This window comes from Poecilia reticulata, chromosome 12, assembly GCF_904066995.2.
Source record: "Poecilia reticulata chromosome 12, P_reticulata-male-v2, whole genome shotgun sequence".
NCBI classification, from domain to species: domain Eukaryota; kingdom Metazoa; phylum Chordata; class Actinopteri; order Cyprinodontiformes; family Poeciliidae; genus Poecilia; species Poecilia reticulata.
Genome location: NC_088841.1, coordinates 28,697,534 through 28,721,918, shown reverse-complemented (window position 1 = coordinate 28,721,918; position 24,385 = coordinate 28,697,534). Strand labels below are relative to the sequence as shown.

At 44.2% G+C, this 24,385-nt stretch overlaps 1 protein-coding gene across 1 annotated transcript in view; it reads left to right on the top strand.

Moving 5' to 3' along the window:
* The window catches only part of tcf4 (transcription factor 4), a 170,229-nt gene that overhangs the window by 119,782 nt on the left and 26,062 nt on the right, over positions 1-24,385 (top strand). Inside the window, 2 exon segments of the mRNA XM_081613724.1 lie at positions 23,103-23,208; positions 24,215-24,375. Of these exon segments, the coding sequence (XP_081469850.1) occupies positions 23,103-23,208; positions 24,215-24,375 (267 nt within the window).

The following is a 24,385-nucleotide window of genomic DNA, read 5'->3' as shown; positions in this document are numbered from 1 at the left end:
AGTAAAGAGGAGAAACGTTTCGTTCAGTTTCTGCTTTTATTTAAACATAAGTGTGTGTGTGTGTGTGTGTGTGTGTTCATATCCAAATAGGCCCAAATCTCGTCCAGATTAATTAAATCCACACCATTTAATCTGATTATTAGGTTATATATATATATATTTATTTTTTTAAGTTTTATGTTTTATTTAATTTTTGTTATTTTATTTGTGGGAAGTGAAAATGTTTCCTGCAGCTTCGATGAGCCGTCTGACCTCCTGTGACCCCGACTGTGACCCCCCACCTGTAAAACACCAGGGAGTCGTTTAGGGGGGGCTGAGGGGGGGGCGGTGCCTTCAGGTCACAGGTGCGCTGGGATTTCCTACACATCCACCTGTCAGTGAAGTATCCGTCCACTTCAGGGTGAAAATAACAAAAAACGACTTTAAAACTTTTTTTTTTTTTAATTTGTTCTCAAAATTCAAATATATAAAAAAAAAAAACCAAAAGTTTGATTTTTATTTTGGTGTTTTTTTAAACCAGATAATTTTATTTTAATCCTGACATGTTGACGCTCTTCTCGAACTTCGTTTTGCTTCTCGTGTTTCTCGCTCCGGCTGCAGACGGGGCCCCTGCCTCAGACGGGGCCCCGGCTGATGGGGCCCCTGCCTCAGACGGGGCCCCGGCTGATGGGGCCCCTGCCTCAGACGGGGCCCCGGCTGATGGGGTCCCTGCCTCAGACGGGGCCCCGGCGCTTTGTTTGGCGTCTGGACGGCACATTGTGCCCGTCGGTGTTGATCCGGTGCCAAGCAGCTCTCAGGCTTCTCCCCCTTCCAGACGGACAAACTCAGCCGCTGCTGCTTGTTCCTGAAACGTTTCTGGGTTTTCAGGGTCTTGGATTTAAAAAAAAAGAGAAGCAGGTTGTGGTTGGAAGCGGAGCGAGGAGGGAAACTGGGGCAGGTTTTGAAACGGAGAGAGAAGCTCGGCGTGGAGCGGAGGAGGAAGAGGAGGAGGAGGAAGAGGAGGCCGAGGCCTCGGCTCTCTGGCTGAAGCTCCCGCGGCTTAATGAGGCAGCAGAACCCGGGATTAAAACAAAAGGCCTGGTGCTGAGGAGGCGGCAGCCGGCGGCGGCTTTGTGATGCTAACGCAGAGTTTGAATATTCAGACACTTTTAATTAGGAGAGTCCTGGACCCGACCGACCCGACCGACCCGTAGCTCCACTCAGGCCCAGACAGAAAACTGATTTAAATAAAATCATTTCATGAACCGGATTTTAAAAAGAAAGAATTTTATCCCTGATTCTGAAAAAAAAAAAACAGCAAATTTTCCTGCTTTAGGAAACAAAATATTTTTATTTGCAGTTGCATTTTTTCCTGCTTTTCCTGGTTCTGAACGGATCCTCCGTGTTTCTGGGTGTCGGTTCTGGATCCTCTGGTTCCGGTCCAAACCGAGGTCCAGGAGGAGCCGACATGCTGAGGGCCGCGAGGCTGGAGCTGCAGCAAGTTATGCAATTAAAACTTTATAAATAGACGCATTGTGTGTGTGTGTGTGTGTGTGTGTGTGTGTGTGTGTGTGTGTGTGTGTGTGTGTGTGTGTGTGTGTGTGTGTGAGCGCCTCCATCTGCTGGAGTCTCAGAAACATTTTTATTCTCACTTTAAATTTTATTCCTAATCTGTTTTTTTTTTCCTTCATATTTTATTTAATCTCTGAACACGATTTTTTTCTCGGCTCAGGCTTTTATTTTTAAGGTATCTTGGTTACAGTCAGAACCATGGTCCGTTTGCAGAAACGGTCAGACGTACCGGGTCAGTCGGGTTTCCTGTGTGTGTGTGCGTGTGTGTGTGTGTGTGTGTGTGTGTGTCGTCCTCCGTCTGGTCCAGTTAAAGCCTTACACATCATTCAGGCTTAAACTTAATCCCACCGCATCAGATTATCTGACACTGATGCCGCCGATGTGCACAGATACACCAAACACACACAACCATTTGTGTGTGTGTGTGTGTGTGTGTGTGTGTGTGAAGTTTGAACCAATCAGCTTCATTTCGTTGTGTTACATCATCAGATTAGGGTTTTGGTCAGGAGGCCCTCCAGCCTCAAACCAATGACATGTTTTGTTTTGGTTTCTGGCATTTTTGTTGTTTTTTTACTGGGAATAATTCAAATAATTCAAATAATTCAAATAATCCAGATTACAAACATGAACCTGTTTTTTTCTGCTCCTGCTTTTAAAAATCTGATCCTGCAGATCAATAACTGCAGTTTTGATTCTGTTTTCATTTCCTGACGAGGCAAAAATAAAAGTTTTTTATCGCATTTTAAAGATAAAATGGAAAAATATTAATGTTTTCTAGTGAATCTAAGGAAAATCAAGAGGGATCATGTTTAAAATATCAATTTAATTCACTTTAAATGCCTGGATGATGATTAAATATTATAGATTAATCAATGTAATTATTTTTAGTTCATGATTACCAACATAAAAAGGTGATATTTAAGTGTAAAAAGCTGGTTTTGGACCCGCCGGGCCTCGTTCTCCTGCCATATTTAATGTTTCAAAGCGCCGACCGGGTCCAAACCCACAGCTGCCGGGTCGGCGTGTGGAGACCTGCCGCCAGGAAGTGATGCCGACTTTAACCGTTCGTTTCCTGCTCTGCCGTTTCAAAGAGCTTTCTTTGTTTTTTTCTTTTTGTTTTTTTTTTTGGATCAAAAACGCAACGAAAAAAAAAAAAAAAATCCTGGATGTTGAGACAGAATTTCAATTTCGTCTTTAGTTTCTCGGGTTTTCGTGACCCGGAAGCTGTGGTGCGCGTAACCATGGCAACGCTGGACACACACAGAGAGAGAGAGAGAGAGACCCTGGACTCGTCTGGCAGGAATGTTGCTCCGCACGGCTTCGTGAGGATCATTTCATCCGTTAATAATTTTCCTTTAATCATAAAATCACTTCTTCGCGTTTTTTTGTTTTTGGTCGTCGGGTGAAAGTGAAAGGAAGGAATGAATTTATAGCGTTCAGTCTGATTTTAAAGGAATCATTTGGAAGTTGTTTGAAGGATTCCGGCAGGAAGCGTTTGGGAATACTGGGACCGTTGGGAGTTTTTTTTCCAGTTAATCCGAAACCTGAAAACATTTTTTTTTTTTTTAAATCGACTTTAATCTGCAGAATCTCCACTAAAATGGTTAAAAATCGTTTTGTGGACGTCGGAGTGTCCGGCGTCTTGACCAGCTGAAAGGCTGTTGATGTCTGGGATATTTACTCCGGGTCGGGATGAACCGGGCCGGACTCCGTCTCTCGGCCGCTGCAGAGGAAACGAAGATCAGGTTTAAATGCGAGTCAGGAAATCGGCCTCTGAAGCTGTGGATGTGGAAACGCCGAGGCCGACCGGCTCCGGCCGATCAGCTGGTCAGGAATCTGCAGCAGAAACGCGGATCTGGGGGAATATTTGTTTCTCCGGAGCGACCAGCTGCTGAATGAGGCTCTTTGTAACGGAGCCGCTCCGTTTTAAGCCCTTGACTTCAGAGTGCAAGGTCACAGCTGCCCAAACACTGACCACACGCACACACACACACACACACACACACACACACACACACACACACACACCTACACACAGAGTGTGTGTGTCCCACATGGGAAGGTGGGCCCTCAGAATCCATCTGCATTCCTGGGATAGCTGGGAATCTCCATGGCGACCTGCGAGGAGCAGGTCCGGCGCCGGGCGATGTTCCTGGAACGCGCCCTCGCTGGCGGCCATGTTGGAAATGTGCAGACTTGGCAGCGGTGAGTCCGATCTGCTGATCGCCGTGGCGACGGGCGGCCTCGTCGCGTTCGGCCGTTTTTACTCTGCCGACAGAAAAGATTCGTTTCATCGATTTGTTTTTAAAAATATTTAGTCAGATAAAATTATTGTTGCTTTTCTGATTTTTAGATAATTTTCTGGATCCTAAATGAGATTTAAGCTCATATTTTAATTTTGGCAGCTGAGGGGTGGAGCTGAGATGAGGGTGATGGTGCAGAGGCCAGACATTGAGTGATGGAGATCAGATTAGATCAGATTAGCTGATATCTAATCTGTATTGATCGTTAATAATGACTTTCTTTGTGCCGTTTTATGATAAAAACTCGTTTTCCTCCCAGATTCAAACTGACTGCTTGTGTCAGTTTAATCTGCCTGGGTGTAAATAATCCCAGGCAGATTTTTAGTCTGCAGATCAGAACTGATCTGATTGGTGCGTCTCTTCAGGTGGTGAAATAAAACAGTTGGTTTTTCACGTTTAGGAAATAGTTTTATGATAATAGCAGTGTTTGGCGCCGGTGACAGATTTGTGGATTATGGATTATTTCCGCCGGTTTTGGGTGTTTCTGCTCGTCACTCCGAGGCTTTTCCTCCTGCGGATTCCTGAAGCCGGACGGCCGTTTCCCCGTTAGCTGGAGACACCGCTCCGTGTGTGTGTGTGTGTGTGTGTGTGTTTTGGGCCTGAAGCCCGTTCTCACATGTGCTGAGCTCGGGCTTCACAGCAGAAACACGAGCTTAAGTAAGTTAAGGTTTTTGGCCGGAGATGAAAGCAGAGCTGTGTGTGTTTCTGTGTGGAAGACACCATTTTAAACACTCCGCTTCACACACACACACACACACACACACACACACACACACACACACACACACACACACACACACACACACACACACACCAGCCTCCCAGTTTGCATTATCGCAGAGGAAAATGGGGCTGTTGTCGTTTTGTTTAGGGTGTGTGTGTGTGTGTGTGTGTTTAGTGGGTCAGTCATGCTGTTAGCTAGCCTGCATGGACTCGCTGATAAACACCAGACAGCTGTCACACTTTAAACAACAAGAGAAGCAAACTGCTAGCCCAGAGCCGGCGGGCTGAGCTCGGCACCGGACCGGAACCGACCCGACACCGGGCTCTGGGCCGCTGACGACGGCGGCCTGCAGGTGTCTAACGTCACCTGGTGGAGATTTTAGCTGAAGACGGTTTTTAATGCTGCTGAGGCCGAAACGTCGTGTTTCTCTGCTGATGCAGACGACGACTGCAGCTGAAACTGTTCTGGGGTTAGAGTCACAATTCAGAAATTAAAGACGGAAAATTTGGACTCAAATCAGGAAATTCTGAGATTAGAGAAAAGATTCTACAAATAAAGTCAAAATTCAGAAATTAAAGATGGAAATTTTGGACTCTAATCTGGAAATTCTGAGAAAAAATATTCTACAAATAAAGTAAAAATTCAGAAAGGGATTGAAGTAAGAAAATTCTGAGATTAAATTAAAACATTTTGAGATTAAACTCAAAATTTTACGATATTTAATTCAGAATTTTAAAAATAGTCAAAAAATCTCAAGATTCCAGTCAGAAAATTCTGACATTAAAACCAAAAGTCTTTGAAAACGATCAGAATTCTGAGATTAAAGACAGAAAATCCTGAGATTTAGATTTTTCCGGTTGCTCTAATCTGCATTTTCTCCTGAATCACTTTGTGCAAAAACTCTTTAATCCATGAGCGTATTTTACCATCTACTGGTACATTTACACAAATCTGTTAAAGACGATTAGCAAAAATAGTAAAACATTGATAACAGCTGATTATTTGTTATTTGACCCATGGACATTACTTTTTATATAAAAACCAGCTTTTTTTTCCTTTAATGCTGGTTGATGCAAATTCTACACATACCAAGTGGAAGCTCTTTGCTGACATCTGGTGGTCAAAGCTATGAGCGAAGTTACTCTAATTTGCACGGTGATCATATTTTGAACATTGAAGGACCAGCAGAAACATTTGGGTCCGACCAGAACTCAGAACCTCCACGTTTGATGAGCAGCGTGAAGCAGAGCCGCCATGTTGGGAGGCGATGAAACCCTAAAGTAAAAACCCAGCAAGAGTGAAATCCGCTCGTCTCTTATCTCCCCCCATCTCAGAAAACCGGCCGGACGAAGCGCGTCCTGCAGCAGCGCCCGCCGCATTGATGTTGCGGTGATAGATGCGTCCATATGGTCGGCGTTAGCGCCGTACCTGATCGCAGGGAGGGAGACGGAGGGGAATCAAAGACAACAAAGAGGAATAAAGAACGACATAAAGAACAAACAGAGAAGGATCCTGCAGCGCTGCAGTAATCAGCTCTTTGATCCGACTCCTTTATTATTCCAGCGTGGGCCAAATAATGCAGTCCTCATTGTATTGCTGGCAGCCAGCTCCCTCCATATGTTGGCTATTAGAGGCTCCACTGTCTCCACGTTGCTGCTTCTTCTTCTTCTGTGGTGCTTCCTTCGTCAGGGTCACAGGGCTCAGTCCTCCACTCTTACCTGCTCAGGTTGAATAAACTTTGTTTTTGTCTGAAAGTTTACGACATTCTGGCTGATTGTCAAATCTTTGCGTCCGTAGATGAATATGATCCGATGGCTGATGTTCCGAAGTTAACAAAATAGTAATCATTTCATTTATGGGAGGAAAATGTTCCTGTGAGAAAGTAAAGACACCCTAAACCGAATCGCTCCAACACAAGAAACATGACGTCTGCTGTTAGGAACCAGAACCAATATTTATCATATTTACGTTTTTCTGACACTTTTGACACTTTTGACATAGAAACAGCCAGAAACAAAATGGACGTAAATATTGGTTGAGTCAAATTTGGGGTTTTTTTTTTTCTAGCTGCTACATCATGATTTAGCTCCAGACTTTGACTAGGCCTCTATGTAGAACCAGCTTCTCGGCTGGCTGGATGTTTTGTCAGCTGTTTTCTGTTTGAGGCGTTTATTGTGTGAAATTGACGTTTAATTTAAATTCTCTGAACGTTCATCAGTTGTGGTGTTTCATGTCGCTGCGTCATTAAAAATGGCCGCCCTTAAATGTTGACTGTCAAGAGTTTTTTTCCTGCTTCAACTCAACCTGATCTTGTGTTTTACTGCTTTGTTTTGCAGCAGACGGTGATTTTCCTGCGTAGTTTTTAGCTTTTATGCTTTTTGTGTTGATTTGTTAGTGAATTCATGATGTTTTGCCACAATTTTAAACATAAATTTATGTTTTTCAATCAACTCAAGTTTTATTTGTATAAGCTGGGAACAGTGTGTTGTAACTTTTGTTAGCGACCAAATAATCTGCCAGTGGAAATATTATTTTTCCATCAATATAAAGAAATTGTTGACTTAAAACAAGCTACAGTTTCTTGCTAAAAATGTATTTCTAAGTGTTCCAAGATATTTGTGCTATAAAACTAAGACTTTGTGAAAAAATATGAACTTGTTTATTATTTCAGTTTTTACTTACAATTTTTGGCAGGCTCAGTCCTCCGTATCATGAAGCCCAGCTAAAAACAAGCTACAATGTCTTGCTAAAAATGTACTTATAAGTATTCCAAGACATTTGTGCTACAAACTAAGACTTTGTGAAAAAATATAAACTTGTTTATTATTTCAGTTTTTACTGCCAATTTTTGGCATAGTCAGTCCTCCGTATAATGAAGCTAATTTACTGCAGATAACCCTGTGAAGGGTTACGTGGAGCTTGTAATCCTCAGACTCTGACTGAAAACGAGTCGGAGCGTCTTCAGAGTTGATGGCAGGAAAGTCCAGGTGAGGATTTTACTGTTTGTTCTCATGAAGACGACCAGGACGAGTCCGGCGGGAAACAGAACCGCCGGGCCGTGACTCAGACCTTTAATCTTCATTAACATCTCAGTGGACCAGGGGAACCGGCTGCGATCAGAATCAGATGTCGGGTTTAAGGTGATTTAATCCTCCGCTCACCCCACTGCTGATGCTCTCGCCCCAAAAATTCGCTGCTGCGTAAATTTCCCTGCTTGTTGGGTTTGAACCGGGATCAGACAGGAGAGGAGGAGGAGGAGGAGAGCTGGACCGAGTTAAAACTTCGAGGACGGATGACAAAAGGACATCTGGAAGTCTCTTTGTGTCTATTTTTAGGCAAATAAAGCAAGAGTTCTCTCTGAAAGGCGTTTAAAAGCGAAGGAAACCCGTTAATCCGAAATGAAATTCAGCTGCGGTTCCAGGGATCTGACTCCATAAAAACCTTTCAGGGTCTGAAAACATCCGGTGATGTAACGCCGGCGTAATGGCTGCGCAGCAGGAGCGGGGTCAGAGGTTAAGACCCTCACGAGCCCAGGATGACGGAGACGAAGGATTAAGTGAGGTTTTATGTGGCTGTGCTGCTGATTTTACTGGAAAGTCGTAAAAATGAGCGAAATGAAAAAATATCCAGAGGAAAAATGATTTGAAATGTTTTTCAGGCTCTTGAGTTTTGATTCTGCTTCACAAAGTATCGACTCCTGATTCGGTGGCGGCTGAAAGGCCGACTCTGCAGGAAATGTGAAGGTTAAAGCTCCTGCACAGGAAACGTACGGAGGACTGGTCCTGCCAAAATTATTGAAAAGCGTAGAAATAAATAAACGTCTTGTTAAAGTAATTAATGTGACGAATAATAACTTTCTTGACTTATTCGGTTATCCAATGTGACCTAAAGTTTATTTTTCATTTTCACCAGTACTTTCACAATATCTCTTATTTTTCATTTTGTTTCCAGTTTTATTGGTTTGATTTAAACTGCAGAGGTATTCACTCCATTTTAAACGGTTTGGTCACAGCCGCACACTTCAGCGCATCTTTCAGCCTCCTTTTTAACCGACTGCCTTCACCATGACACATGGTGGCGGCAGCATCATGCTGTGGGGGAAGCTGGTCTGGTTTGATCCAAAGATCTAAATCCAGGAGAATCCTGGGTGAAAACGTGAGACTGTTCACCTTTCAGCAGGAAAACTAGGCCAAATGTACAGCCTGAGATACTATCAAGATGGCCTAGTCAAAGTCCAGACCAAATCCAAATGGGAGGCTGTGTGTAAGTAAGATTTGAAAACTGATGGCCACAGATATATATTGCAAATATATCATCAATATCCACATCCCAGCATCTGTTGCTAATCTATTCCTAGCTTTGAAAGCTAGCATGTTTCATGCTAATGTAACATTTAGCTAATTGGACAGAATCTCAGTGTGGCATATGCTCACACTGGACACTGATTACATGGCCTAAGGGGTTAAAGGTCACAGAGTGATGGAAACACAGATGAGGAAGAGAGAGAGAAAAAAAGAAAATGGCAGATTTCAGAGCCGATATCACGATATTTACCAGTAATATTGCGATATTTACCAGTAATATTGCGATATTTTCATATTGCGTCGTTTTGTTCACAGATTCATCCGGTCTGGTGGAGTTTGATCCGTTTTATTAAGACTAAAACGTCATTTTCTAGTCGCTCAAAACCAGCGCTGGCTCCGGGTGCTGAAAACAGAAGCACACCACACTTTTCAGATGTATTTTTTTGATGAAAAATTTTGAAATGCTTCTATCATGCGGTTTGTGTTGGTTTATCAGATTAAAACGGAGGGACCTGACGCTCGTGGTGCGAAAACTTTAAACGATTCATTCACCTGATGAACTAGTGGGTCTAATTTACTCCATTTTCTGGTTTTCCGGGGTTCGGGTTGACCTCTGACCTGACGCAGAAGGTCACAGGTCGCCCTCCGTCGGCCATCTTAGCATTGGGATCGATGTTCGGCGCCTCCTGGCTCTGCTCCGAGCTTCAATAATCAACATGCAGCGGCGGCCATCTTAGCTTTTTTTTTTTGGCACGGGGTTCGTTTTGGTGCCAGCTGGTGCGTTGCCTTGGCAACGGAGTCCCGGCGGCGACACGCGCACGGTTGTAGCGCTCCCAAACTTTCTGAGCTGAATCTCCGGCGGCCATCTTAGAGGAGGAGGTTCAACCCGCTGCTGCTCCCGGGCCCCGACAGAGCTGGCGCCTGATTGGCCGAGCGCCATGTGACGGGCGATTTGATTGGCTGTCGGGCAGGACGAACCGTCTGTGTTGAGGTTCTTTTGGGTTTTGCCGGGTTTAAAAGTGAAGATGTGTTTTATTTGGTCGCGAAGCCACCAGATGTCGGAGGTTTGAGGTGTTTTTGTTGAACTGAATGTGTTTGTTTAAAGTGAGAATCAGAAAATTAGGGATTAGGAACGACAGCAGCGTGGAATTGTGGGTAAAATCTCTGGGTTTGTTTGTTTGTTTTACACCGGAAATGAAATCAGATTTTTATTCAGCTGTGGAAACGATGGAGGGACGAAACACAGCAGCTGGAAACCAGTTTAAACTGGGCTGCCTGTCTGACGGCAGGTGTGTGTGTGTGTGTGTGTGTGTGTGTGTGTGTGTGTGTGTGTGTGTGTGTGTGTGTGTGTGTGTGTGTGTGTGTGTGTGTGTGTGTGTGTGTGTGTGTGTGTGTGTGTGTGGACTCGTTAATTACTTCATCATTGATTATTTATAAAACAACTTAATGAGCTGTCAGGCGGCCAAATGGCTGCAGACCAACAACCAGTGGAGAGGAAGAGGAGGGTTTGTCATCCATCACTCCTCCCTTTGAGCCTTCCTTCCATCCTTCCTTTCTTTCTTTCTTTCTTTCTTTCTTTCTTTCTTTCTTTCTTTCTTTCTTCTTTTTTTCCTTCCTTCCTTCATCCTTCCTTCCATCCCTTCTTCCTTCCCTCCTTCCTTCCACCCCTCCCTCCTTCCTTCCTTCCATCCCTCCTTCCTTCCCTCCTTCCTTCCACCCCTCCCTCCTTCCTTCCTTCCACCCCTCCTTCCTTCCTTCCATCCCTCCTTCCTTCCTTCCTTCCATCCCTCCTTCCTTCCCTCCTTCCTTCCACCCCTCCCTCCTTCCTTCCTTCCATCCCTCCTTCCTTCCCTCCTTCCTTCCACCCCTCCCTCCTTCCTTCCACCCCTCCCTCCTTCCTTCCTTCCATCCCTCCTTCCTTCCGCCCCTCCTTCCTTCCACCCCTCCCTCCTTCCTTCCTTCCATCCCTCCTTCCTTCCTTCCTTCCATCCTTCCATCCCTCCTTCATCCTTCCTTCCATCCCTCCACCCCTCCCTCCTTCCTTCCTTCCATCCCTCCTTCCTTCCTTCCTTCCTTCCTTCCATCCCTCCTTCCTCCCTCCTTCCCTCCCTCCATCCATCCATCCTTCCACCCCTCCTTCCTTCCCTCCCTCCTTCCTTCCTCCCTCCCTCCATCCTTCCTTCCTTCCCTCCTTACTTCCTTCCATCCCTCCTTCATCCTTCCTTCCCTCCTTCCTGCCTCCTTCCTTCCTTCCATCCCTCCTTCCTTCCATCCCTCCTTCCTCCCTCCTCCCTCCCTGTTTCATCCTTTAAACCATGTGAAGTGTTTCTCTCTCTCTCTCCCTGCGTTGGTCGGTCGAGGCCGCCCTCTCGCTAACGACGGCTGGCAGTCGGCAGCATGTGGCAGTAATTAAATCAAAGGAAGCCGCTGAAAGAGAGACGGTGGGGGAGAAAGAGAAGAAGAAGAAGGAAAGAAAGCGTTTGCATGTCGGCTTCGCCAGGAAAAAAAAAAAATCCTGGCAGTTGAAAGAAAAATGGGCGGCTAATAAAAACGATGGTGGAGGAGAGTCGTAAAGATCCGTCACCTGTGGAGAAGTGTTTTTGTTCTCCGGTGTGCTCACACACACACACACACACACACACACACACACACACACACACACACACACACACACACACACACACACACACACACACACACACTGCTGATCTGAGTGTGTGTGCCAAGTCACTTCTGCTGCTGTGATCAGAAACACGGAGTAAAAGTTTGTTGATTTTACAGAAATGGAGGATAAACTACAGACGCATCGAATTTAAACTTTCTCTGGTTTCAGCTAATCGAGCTGATCTGACTTTTCTCCAGGCTACAAGGTTTTAAATTTAAATAAATATCTATTTAGTCATGGCAGGACTAATTAATATTAAGTTTTTAATATGAAACTTTTCTGTTTGAGTCACTTTCTGATTCAGGCTACCGCTAACTAGCTGCTAATGCGTCTTTGCTAGCTGTTTCAGGTCCAGGTTTAGCTATCATGAGCTAACCACAAATTTATTTCCAGTTGGCCGGAAAACGTTTGTCTTCGCCAAACCATACGATGCTAGCAGCATTCGGTGCAAAATGCTAGCTAGCTAGCTTTATCCGAAATTACTTTGAATTTATTTTAAATCTCTCTTCTGTTGAAAACCCAAACAATGCGACATGCATTTTGTACAAAAATCTAGCTTTCTTGTTTCTACCATGCGCCAACTGGCCGGATGATGCTCGTCGCTAACTTCTAATGCTAAGACATGCAATGCTAGGAGCATTCTGCGCACAAACACAGCTAGCATTTTTGTGTCTGTTTTGGGTTCATCGCTACTTTGTCTTCACGGTAAACTAATTTCTGCTGCTAGCTAGCTTGTTTGTATCTATCACCGATTTATCACCAATTGGCTAACTTCTGTTGCTAATCCATCCTCAGCTGGGCTTTAACTAGGCCATCTGCTCTGGTCTAATCGGGACATTTCCTGGTGGGCCGGTCCGACGTTCACAGAACGGTGGAGTAGTCGTGTTGAGCAACGCAGCGAATAGTTAAATCGACTGGAAAGGACCTGACGAGTTCAGTCCAGTTATCATAACATCTCCTTCCTGCTGGGTTTAGATGGACCCTGCATGATGCTGCCACCACCAGGTGGTGTGCTCTGGCTGAACTGGGTTTTGCTCCTGAGAGAAACGGTAGTTTAAGTCACAGTTTACATGCAGAATTAAAAGTTTAGAGGCTGGAAGCCGTGGAGCAGCTCTCAGCGCTACGCAATCCTCCAGCTAATTCAGAGCAATTAGTGGTCAATTAAAGAGCTGTGACATCACTGGCTGTCTGAGGCTTTGATCTGGCGGCCATCTTGAATCCATTTCCAGGCCGCAGTGTAAACATGGCACACAACCGGACGCTCTGCTGCTGCTGCTGCTGCTTTCATGTCTCTTTGCTTCTGGACTTTCCTTTTTTCTGGTTGGTTTAGTCCTTAATCCAGTCTTTGGTTGTGTTTTTGAACATAGTTAGCATAGCATTTAGCTTGTTTTTATTCTGTTATTTGGGCTCGAACAGATTCTGGTTGCTTGTGTCCATAACGGGACGTTTTATGTCCAACTGTGAGAAACGATGGGATCATAAAAATACTTAACTGAGAAAAATAAGCAGGTTATGAATTTTCTTTGTTTATTCAGTGCTAATCGCTAGCAGTGCAACAAAAATGACATTTTGCAGTTTGGCTGAGATAATCGATATATATTGATATCATATACGTCGTCTTTCATTTTCTACATCCTGAAAAAAACAATATTCAATATTTGGTTTCATGTCATAATTTAATTTCTGCCAACTGCGAAACGATGATGTAAAACGTTGGTTGACTAAAACTCAGTGGAGGCGTTAATTAACCATCGCTCGGCTCCATCCACCATGACATGATACCGACACGTCTGTGACGTGTGGCCAGGTTGTTGATGCAGATTGTTACATTTATAAGGAAAGCTGCATCCTTGGTGCACAAATCAGCGTCAACACAGATCCTTCCTCCCAGCAGCTGCTGATTTGTAACCATAACTACTGCCAACAAACTCAAAACATGCTGACTGCTGTTATTGTTTCATATAAAGAGACAAACAATTCAGCTCCATTTTCAAATAGTAAAATAAACATTTTATTGCCTTTAACACAAAACCAGAAAATTCACTGCCTGCATCTTCCTTCTTGATGAGACGTAAATAAAAATGGAGTCAGATTCTTGAGTCATTTCTCCCGCTAGCGCTAGGCTAACGCTAGCATTTGTTTGGATGTTTACCCAGAATGCCCTGCTTTTGGAGCGGTCTCTGGTCCGCTTGGCGTTCACATTCAGCCGAACCCAGACTGTTTGTAGGACCAGAGTTTGGTTCTATTGAACCGATTCACACCGAACTGGACTCTCTGGTTCTCCACGCCGTGCTAGCTAGCTAGCTGGCTAGCTAGCTAGCTGGCTAGCTAGCTCGCTCGGCGTTTTTCCGTCGTGGTTTTGAAGTGAAAACCACCAGGCTGGTTATTCATCCGGTCCTGTTGGAGTCGGAGCTTCACCAGAGTCCAGCGTCTCCCAGCGACTCGTGTCGCACACGTTGTGTGTTTCTCTGTCCGGACCCCCGGTGTTTTCTGTCTGAGTGACTCGACCCCCCCCTCAGTCACAGGTGCAACGCGCTCGAACACACACACATGCTGGGTCCACTTGTCTTCACGTAGGGGGCTCTAATCAAGCCTCAGGAAGCCGCAGCTCCACAGGGAGCTGTGTGTGTGTGTGTGCGTGTGTGTGTGTGTGTGTGTGTGTGTGTGTGTGTGTGTGTGTGTGTGTGTGTGTGTCGCAAAGTGAGCTGAGGAATGCGTCGGTCCATGAAACTCTGAGTGTGTGAAGGAAGGCGCTGCATGTTTTCAATTACACCCAAGTATTTTTGCAGATGTGAGTATTTGCTCTCTTTGTGCCGCGTTTCTGTCTGGTTATTTGATGTTTCTCTCTCTCTCCCCCTCTTTCTCTTCCTCTCTCTCTGTTCATCTCTCTCTCTGTTTCTCTCCCTCTCTCTGTTTCTCTCCCTCTCTCTCTGCTTGTTATTTTTTGGGAATCTTTAAAGTTGAATTTTCCACACTTTCCACCTCGTCGTCTCTCCAGCTTGATCCAGAGTTTTTCTCAGTTTTTCTGGTTTTTCTCAGTTTTTCTGGGCCTCGTTTTAAAACCGTTTCATGTCTTCGGTTTGCTCTTGTAACAAACTAGGTCAGGTTTTCTAAAACGCATGGAGGCTTTAAACCGATCCAGAAAATTAAGTTGTTTTTAATCTGCAAGCCGGCCTTTCATGAGAGTCTAAGGCTACGCTAACACAGCAGGCTAACGCAACCCAAATAAAACAAATGTGACTTTTTTTACCAACCACAAACGTGACTCAAATCGGATTTTCTTGGCCAAAAAGGACCGAAATCCAACTTTTACACCAAATCCAACCAAAAAATGAAATTGCTGAGCAGCAGTGTGCAGCAGCAGATGGTGGATGCTCCTCTACGCAGGTGGAGAAAACACCGAAAGGTCGGTTTTCTCAGGAATCCAATAAGAAATCAAACACACTGGAACATTTTGTCTTTTTAAAACTTTTGTCCAAGCCTTAAATCGTCTTAAAGTCGATCCGCTAGCAGCATTAGCGCTGTTGCTAGCTTTGAAAACAGTTAGCTCACTTAGCTTCCCCGAGTTGATGAAGCTAAAACAGTGATAATTAGTTGCTTATTAAGCTTTCAGTTGAATGAAATTGACGTTTTGGTCACAGACTCTTAAAAACCCTTCAGCTAGCTGGACGTTTACTCTCAGGCTCTTTGAAGCGCCTGGAGGCTGTTTACACTTTCATTTCCTCTAGTTTCCCCCAATAACTAAGACTAGAAACATGTGGGGGCAAAACTAAACAGTGGAGATTATCTGGATTGTGATGAAGCTAGCACGTTAGCATTAGCCAAGGCTACGTGGTGTCGTGGTTTAGCGATGAAGTGCTAAAGCGCGCTTTAAATTATCTGTTTTTAACCGTTTAGCCTGATATTTTCATTGTTTTATTAACCAAATATAAGCAGAATTTGGTTTTTTTATCGTATCATAAATGATACATCAGGCATTTAAGGTAATTTATCTGTTTTTATTTGTTCTTTAAACCGCATTTTGTTCTGTATGTCAGATTTTTGAGGAAATTGTTAAGTTCTTCATTCAGGTTATCAAAAGTGACACTTATGGAGTCATAATGTAAAGCTGTGTTATGTTTACAAAATCAAAGTTTAACAAAACAACCTGAAGTCTTGAGGTTTAGCTTTTAATAAATCCAATCAAATTATCTGCAATTTCAAAGATCATTTTTCTATGGTTTTGGTTTTTTTCTGCCTCCGTATTTCGTCGTATGGACTCAATTAGGCACCAGGCTCAAAACGGCTCACATCTGGTTCACATTAGTGCAAATGCAGGTTGGTAGAATAAAGGCCTCTGCTTGGAGGTGGTGGGTGGGATTTCCTTCCGCTTTTACACACACACACACTCACACACACACACACACACACACACACACACACACACACACACACACACACACACACACACACACCTCCATGTGTTTTGAATCAGGAACATAATTAACCTTCAGAGGATTCGGAGGCCGTGGCTCAGCTCTCCGCTATAAAAATCCATCTAAAAAGCAGAACCCGTCCTGCGCTCCAGACCCGAGAGGTTTGGATCGTCTGCTTCCCGTTTGATTCGTTTTCCCACGTCGGTCTCTGGATGGACGGAGACGGGAAAAAGCTCAGAGGTTCAGAGTCACCACAGCGAGCTACGTCCAAGACGTCGCTGGGTTTTGGCAGGATTCAGGCTCCGTACAAAACGACTCCTGTTCATGAAAACGCGAAGCGCTTGACCTCCTGACCGTCTTTTCTACCTAGTGCCGTATTTATGTATACATTTCAAATCGGAGGTAATTTTTCCAGAAGCAGGAAAAGTTTTCCATACTTTTACCGTCCTTCATCTTTTGTTCCTTAATTTCTCTCCGTATTTCTCTTTTGTCGACACGTTTCTGTGGATTTTTCCAATTAAAAAATGTTAAATAACTTTTATCACTTTTATGATTTAAACCACCATTATTTTCATCAAAGTAAAAAAGATAAATTTATTAAATATTTAGCAAAATAAATTGGTAGTTTTCTAAATATTAAAATAAAATCAAATAAAATATTAAATGTCTCAACAACAAAACCAAAACTTCTTATTAATGTTTAAAAGTTTATTTAGTGAAACATTCCTGGATGTTTGTTGCCTTCAGTGAAATTAACAACAGAAGAAGAAATACTTTGTTACACCAAACATTTTCCATTTCAGAAGCTCTTAATCTGAAAGGACTTCTGTTAATCTCACATTAACTCTGATAGTCGAGTAAAAGTATTTATACTGATGGCCCCAAACAGCCCCCGGGCCACGGTTTGGACACCGTTGCTGACTTCAATCGTCAGTTATTGATAAGTCAGAAGGTTTGACAGCTTCGCCCCCTACTGGACAGTTTGTGGTATTTTATATTTTTTTTAGTAGTTTCTGCGTTTCAGTCCAGGTAGAAACGGAGTTTTTTCTGCTTCCGGCCCGTTTGGTTGATCAGGACCCCTGGGGTGTCCAGGGTGATGCCTGAGTGACGTTTGCAGCCGAATTTTAAACTTTATCTGAATAAATCAAGAGTTTTTGGTGATTGATGATGATGATGAGGAGGAGGAGGAGGAGAAATCTCCATTGTTAGTATCTGTGGATCTATTCAGTCTATTTCTACGCTTCGTGCTCTGAGCTTTATTACTCATAATAAACTCATAATTGAATTTTCTGAAGCGTTTAAGTTTTTACTGCCGTTTATTTTACGTGTCTGACCAAGTTGGTGTTTAATTCAGTTTATTTATTTTAAATTGGCTGTTATTTTCCCGACTGCAGAACAAATTAAACGTCTTTTATGCGTTTGACCGAGTCTGTGGAGCTGCTGGTGAATTTAAATGAGCTGTGCTGATTAAAAGTTATCAAATTAATTTTTATGTCTGAGTTTAGAAATATAAAAGTTTTCAGTCAGATGTTTTTCCGTATCGTATCGTATCGTATCGTATCGGCCGATTCTGAACCTCGGGTATCGGTTCTGATCCAGATTTTTTTTATCATCATTTGCTGCTTCTTTTTTAATTTTTAACCAATTTAAAGCTAATATTCTAGTTTAGCTAAAAGTTCGGAGCTGCTCCTTTTTTCCCAGAATCCTTTGCTGAATCAGTGAAATGAACGACCTTCAGGGTCCCTAGACGACCCTGAACGGTTTGATTTTAAGTTTCAGACTGAAACAGAGAAATAACAACAATAATAATAGAAATAAATCTGATCTATTTTATTGAGCTGCACTGCCGGTCAGCTGGCTGAAAATGCTTCTGCGTTTTTCCTTTTGCTGGTAGAAAAACTTTGGGAAACTGCAGTAAAAAAATGTTTGTGATTCACAAAAAGACCATTTAGCTAAAAACCAAACATGGCTGCTGTTCGTTTTACATTATTCCCTCGACGGCCCGGTCTGAAGCGCTCATCGGTACTTCCCTCGCTAACGCGGCGAGCTAACGGCGGGCCGATGTTTCCGTGGCGATACTCTGCAGCGTGCTTCCAGCTGCAGCAGGAACCGGTTTGAGCTGGAATGCGGCTGGATTCCTTCGGCCCGGGGCGACGCAGACAGAGCCGGGCTTTGATGAAGACCGCGGTGCTTCGTCTCCTCTGAAGATTCCCAGATCCGTCACGCGTCTCTCCTGTCGGGCAGAACCGGTTCTGGTCCAGAAACCGGGCCTGGATCTCGGCTCTCTGAGCGGAATTTCTTCATTTTATGAAGGCGAACATATGAGAAACGAGGGGCCGATATCTACAGCCGAAACGATTAATCGGTTTAATCGTGATTAATCGATAATTAGTCAACTAATTTAGTAATTGATTAATCATTAAGTGGCTCTAAAAAGGCATTTTTCTGAAAATATGCAACATATTCAGAGGTTCAAATTCACTCAGAGAATGATTTTATCGCATTTTGGGCAGTAACTTTTTAATTTTTTTTTAATTAATTGAATTATTTGCGTCTTTTAATGTATTTCTAATATTATTTTAAAGAAAAGGCTCAACTGGTTGAATAGAGAATCTGCATAATGTCCCAGTTTGTTATCTGATGAATCATCAGTTGAAGATGTTTTCTTTAATAGTTTTCTATCTTTTTTTAATTGAATATTCTTTAGAAAATTATTATTTTTTTGTCTAATTTCAGCAATAATAAAATTCTTTCCTCTAAATCGGCTGATTGCTGATCTTTAAAAACATCTGATTCTGATTTTGTTACATTTTTTGTTTTGTCTAAATGTCGCTAAGTTAGCTTAGCGTCCATATATGTGACCTTATGGAGAGCAAAAGGTTCATTTCATATTTCTGTGGTCTTAAATTCCACTCATGGTCTTAAAAAGTCTTAAATCTGAGTTGGTAAAAACTGCAGAAACCTTAAAAAAATACTTTTTTTATGTTGGAAGATAAAAAATAGTGGAGAATCAAATCTGTGCCGGTCTTAAGCTGCCGTGAAGGGCCATAAAAAATTATTCCAAGGGCCGCTAATGGCCCCTGCGCCTCACTTTGAGCACCCCTGTTATAAATATTGCCTTTAATTGTTTCTTGATGCGTTTTAAAGGCTTAAATCTTCATTTTTTTTTCTTACAGGTTCACATTAAAATTCAGCTCTAAACTTTTTTTAAGGCTAGAATCAGTTTATTGTCACGTTTTTCCTCATTTGTGACATAAATAAAGTAAAATGGACGAAACTTTCTCTGCTCTCTGATTGGCTGCTGCTGACTGTGGGAATGCTGCGTCCGAGAGGACAGGAAGTCAGGTTGTTATTGTGTCTCCCTGCATTCCTCCGACTCTGACACACTCTGCACCTGTTCGTGTCTGTCTGCAGCACACACACACACACACACACACACACACACACACACACACACACACACACACACAAATCACAGCCTTTCCACACCCGTCTGACAACACATTCAGTGGGAAAATATGTCTGCAACGCATGAGAGCCGCTCTAAATGTTTTCAGTGGGATCATGTGTGTGTGTGTGTGTGTGTGTGTGTGTGTGTGTGTGTGTGTGTGTGTGTGTGTGTGTGTGTGTGTGTGTGTGTGTGTGTGTGTGTGTGTGGGGCGGGTTTGGGTCGGTGAATGTGGTTTTATGATCAGAGTCGGGTTCTCAGAGGAAGTCAGAGTCCATCTCTGATGAAATCTGCAGACGCTGAGTGGAATCGGAGGATTTTGCTGCAAGGTGCGTTTCAGGAAGGAAGCTGCGACTCGCGGCGGCGGCTGCAGCAGCTGCTGCTGCAGCCGCCGCCGCAGCAAACATCTGTAGGAGTGAGACTCGGCCAAACGGAGGTCCAGTCAAAGCCTTCAGTTGGTCAGAGACACGACCTGGATCCGTAACTCAGATTTATGTCAAAATGTTGGGTCAGAATGGATGGAAACACAAATATACTCAATTAGGAAGGTGGTGGCAGCATCATGCTGTGGGCTTCCAGCTGGAATGGGCTGTTTTGACAAGATGTTGGACCGCCTGTCCAACCAGAACCACTTCAGAACCAACCCGTGGTCAGGCTGTGAAACATGAGCATCTGGATTTGATTCATTTTTTAATCAAAACGATCAGAAACGAAGCAGAAATCGGTGAAGATGCACCGATTCCAGTTTCCTGGCCGATCGGTGACCAACACAGATGATTTTATTTAGAGCTTCAGCTCCGATTGGTTTAATCGTTGGAGTAAAAATCTGTGACCGAGGAGCTTTTACTTTCTAAACATGAACCAGTTATTGCACAAAACCTTCAAAATGACTCGTCACGGGAATAAAATGTTGATTATTCTAAAACGGAACTGAGTTTATTTCTTCCTCCTGTCCTGTGGGACTGGAAACCCTGCAGGATGTCCAGACCTGTTGAATCATCCACGTTTGCGGTTCAATGTAAGGTTTGGGTTTGGCCAGAAGGACCCAAAAGGCTTTTTCTGGTTTTAATGATCCCCTGGCTGACGGTGGGGAGAGTTTCTGGTTTCATCTCCGTCTCCGCGTGGACACATCTGTCTGCCGTTCGTACGCGAGTCTGTGGAGGCTGAAGGTGGATCTGCCGAGAGTTTTCTATGTGTCATCAGGAAGGAGGAGCGTTGCTCCGCAGCTGTTCCTCGGTTTACGTCATGGAGCGTCAGGCTGGACGCTATGCAGGCGCTGAGAGCGCCGAGTGGCGCTGACCCCCTGTAGGAACCATGACCCCCTGTAGGAACCATGACCCCCTGTAGGAACCATGACCCCCTGTAGGAACCATGACCCCCTGTAGGAACCATGACCCCCTGTAGGAACCATGACCCCTACAGATACCATGACCCCCTGTAGGAACCATGACCCCCTGTAGGAACCATGACCCCTACAGATACCATGACCCCCTGTAGGAACCATGACCCCCTGTAGGAACCATGACCCCCTGTAGGAACCATGACCCCCTGTAGGAACCATGACCCCTACAGAAACAATGACCCCTACAGGAACCATGACCCCCTGTAGGAACCATGACCCCCTACAGGAACCATGACCCCTACAGAAACCATGACCCCTACAGAAACCATGACCCCCTGTAGGAACCATGACCCCTACATGAACCATGACCCCTACATGAACCATGACCCCCTGTAGGAACCATGACCCCCTGCAGGAACCATGACGCCTACAGAAACCATGACCCCTACAGAAACCATGACCCCCTGTAGGAACCATGACCCCCTGTAGGAACCATGACCCCCTGTAGGAACCATGACCCCCTGTAGGAACCATGACCCCCTGTAGGAACCATGACCCCTACAGATACCATGACCCCCTGTAGGAACCATGACCCCTACAGATACCATGACCCCCTGTAGGAACCATGACCCCCTGTAGGAACCATGACCCCCTGTAGGAACCATGACCCCCTGTAGGAACCATGACCCCTACAGAAACAATGACCCCTACAGGAACCATGACCCCCTGTAGGAACCATGACCCCCTACAGGAACCATGACCCCTACAGAAACCATGACCCCTACAGAAACCATGACCCCCTGTAGGAACCATGACCCCTACATGAACCATGACCCCTACATGAACCATGACCCCCTGTAGGAACCATGACCCCCTGCAGGAACCATGACGCCTACAGAAACCATGACCCCTACAGAAACCATGACCCCCTGTAGGAACCATGACCCCCTGCAGGAACCATGACCCCTACAGAAACCATGACCCCTACAGAAACCATGACCCCTACAGAAACCATGACCCCCTGTAGGAACCATGACCCCCTGCAGGAACCATGACCCCCTGTAGGAACCATGACCCCTACATGAACCATGACCCCCTGTAGGAACCATGACCCCCTGTAGGAACCATGACCCCCTGTAGGAACCATGACCCCTGTAGGAACCATGACCCCTACAGAAACCATGACCCCCTGTAGGAACCATGACCCCTGTAGGAACCATGACCCCTACAGAAACCATGACCCCCTGTAGGAACCATGACCCTCATGACCCCCTGTAGGAACCATGACCCCTACAGAAACCATGACCCCCTGTAGGAACCATGACCCCCTGTAGGAACCATGACCCCCTACAGAAACCATGACCCCCTGTAGGAACCATGACCCCCTGCAGAAACCATGACCCCCTGTAGGAACCATGACCCCCTGTAGGAACCATGACCCCCTGTAGAAACCATGACCCCCATGACCCCATGTAGGAACCATGACCCCCTGTAGGAACCATGACCCCCATGACCCCATGTAGGAACCATGACCCCATGTAGGAACCATGACCCCATGTAGGAACCATGACCCCCAGCAGGAACCATGACCCCCAGCAGGAACCATGACCCCCAGCAGGAACCATGACCCCCAGCAGGAACCATGACCCCCTGAAACTCTTCCAGTTCATCTTCTCTGTGTTTCTGCTTCTGGTTTCATGGAGTTTAAAACGATTTTGAATTTGGTGCTGCTCTTTGCTTGTGGTAAATTAGTCATTGGTTGGTTTTTGTTTCTGTCTAAAACTTTAAAATCGCTGTTTTAGTTTCGGTTAAGAGCCACGTTACCTCCCAGAAGCTACAAACCTGAAGCTGTTTCTCACAGCTTGTTGCTTTCCAGAACTTTACTGTCACTTTTTGTGACTGACATTTACATTCAGACGGTGATTCATCAGGAGTTCAAAGTCGTTTCTGTTCCCTAAAATGTAACTTTCTGTTATCCACCTGTAGCTAACGGTTACCTGGTATCCAGCAGAGGTTTTCCCTCACCAAGCTAGAATCAACACAGAGATGAAATCATCCATAAATCTGTCCTGTTTTCCAACCAGATGTGGTTTTGCTTATTTTCTGAGGACAACAGATGTGTCCAGATTCACTGGGAGTAAATCTGTCCAGATCTTTTATAACAAAAAGAGACAAACAAAAGGACTGCTCTACATCTTTCTCCAGTTTCCTGCCTTTAATTCTGTGATGTAAAACATTGAAGGTTTTTAAAACCTGTTTCTGCTCCACGAGTTGGAAACGATGTTTGTGTGAAGCAAAACTCCTGATGCTGATTTCCCGCCATCTTTCCTGCCGTCTGGTGTTTCCGCAGGTTTACGCTCCGTCTGCCAGCACAGCCGACTACAACCGGGACTCGCCTGGTTACCCGTCCTCCAAGCCGCCCAGCGCCGGGTTCCCCAGCTCCTTCTTCATGCCAGGTGAGCCACATTCACACCTGGAAGAGATCTAACTGCACTGAAAGCTGTAACTTTGACCAAACAAAAATTATCAAAATATGTTTGATTAGTTTCACAACTTTAAGAATGTTAATTCTCAAAATAGTTGTTCCCTTGAAGCATCTTAGAGAAATGATTCCCTGAACACAGAGAGAAGCGTTTTCTAATTGGGGCAGGAACGATTAATCACGATTAATCGCGATTAATCGTGGTGATTAATCGCGATTATTTGATTCTTGAAATAATAGTCAAATAATTTAGTAATCGATTAATCACTAACTGGAGTTTACAGACTCCAAAAAGGGTGAAAGAGCAAAAATGAAGCCAAAACTGTACAAAAATATAAATATTTTACATTTAGGATTAAACAAACTTTTATTTTTAAATCTTAAAGTTTCATTTTAAACTGGTTCAGATTTAGTAAAATAAATCTGCCATTAGTTACCCAGATATTAATCAGTTAATCCAGATCAGCGTTTCACATGTTGGTGTTTAGATGCAGATGCTGCAAATAACTGAAAGATGCAGTTTAGGCAAGAAAAACCATATTTTCTTAACTAATTAATTAAATTATTTCTTCACTTTCATCTTTTAAACTATTTCTAACATTTATAAAAAAGGGTTAAAATCTCCAGAATATGCATTTTTTTTATTGAAATAACTGATTAATCTGGAATTAAAAGAAGTAGTAGGTGCAGCCCTGTTTTTGGTATGATTGTATGGAATGCTTTTACTGTCAAATTAATTTCAGTTTTAGTGGTGATGGTAAACGAAAAGGTGCTAACTTTAACAAATGTTATTAAACACGATGTTTGACTGATGTTAGCTAACGCTTCTTTGCTTGTAAATACTTATAAATTTATATTATATATAAATCCAACATGGCCGCCACGTGTGTGTTTAAATCATGAAAATGCACCATTACTTTCTAGTTTAGACAACCCTGAGCTGCCGTGGTTCTGAGTAAAGTTTCCTGTTTGTCGGTCAGATGGTCACCACAGCGGCGACCCCTGGAGCAGCAGCGGCGGCGGCGGCGGCAGCAGCATGAGCCAGCAGGGCTACCATAGCAGCATGCTGGGGGGCGGGACCTCGGCACACGGCGCCGCCCAGAGCTCCTCCTACTGCGGGATCCACCCTCACGACCGACTGGTGAGCCGGG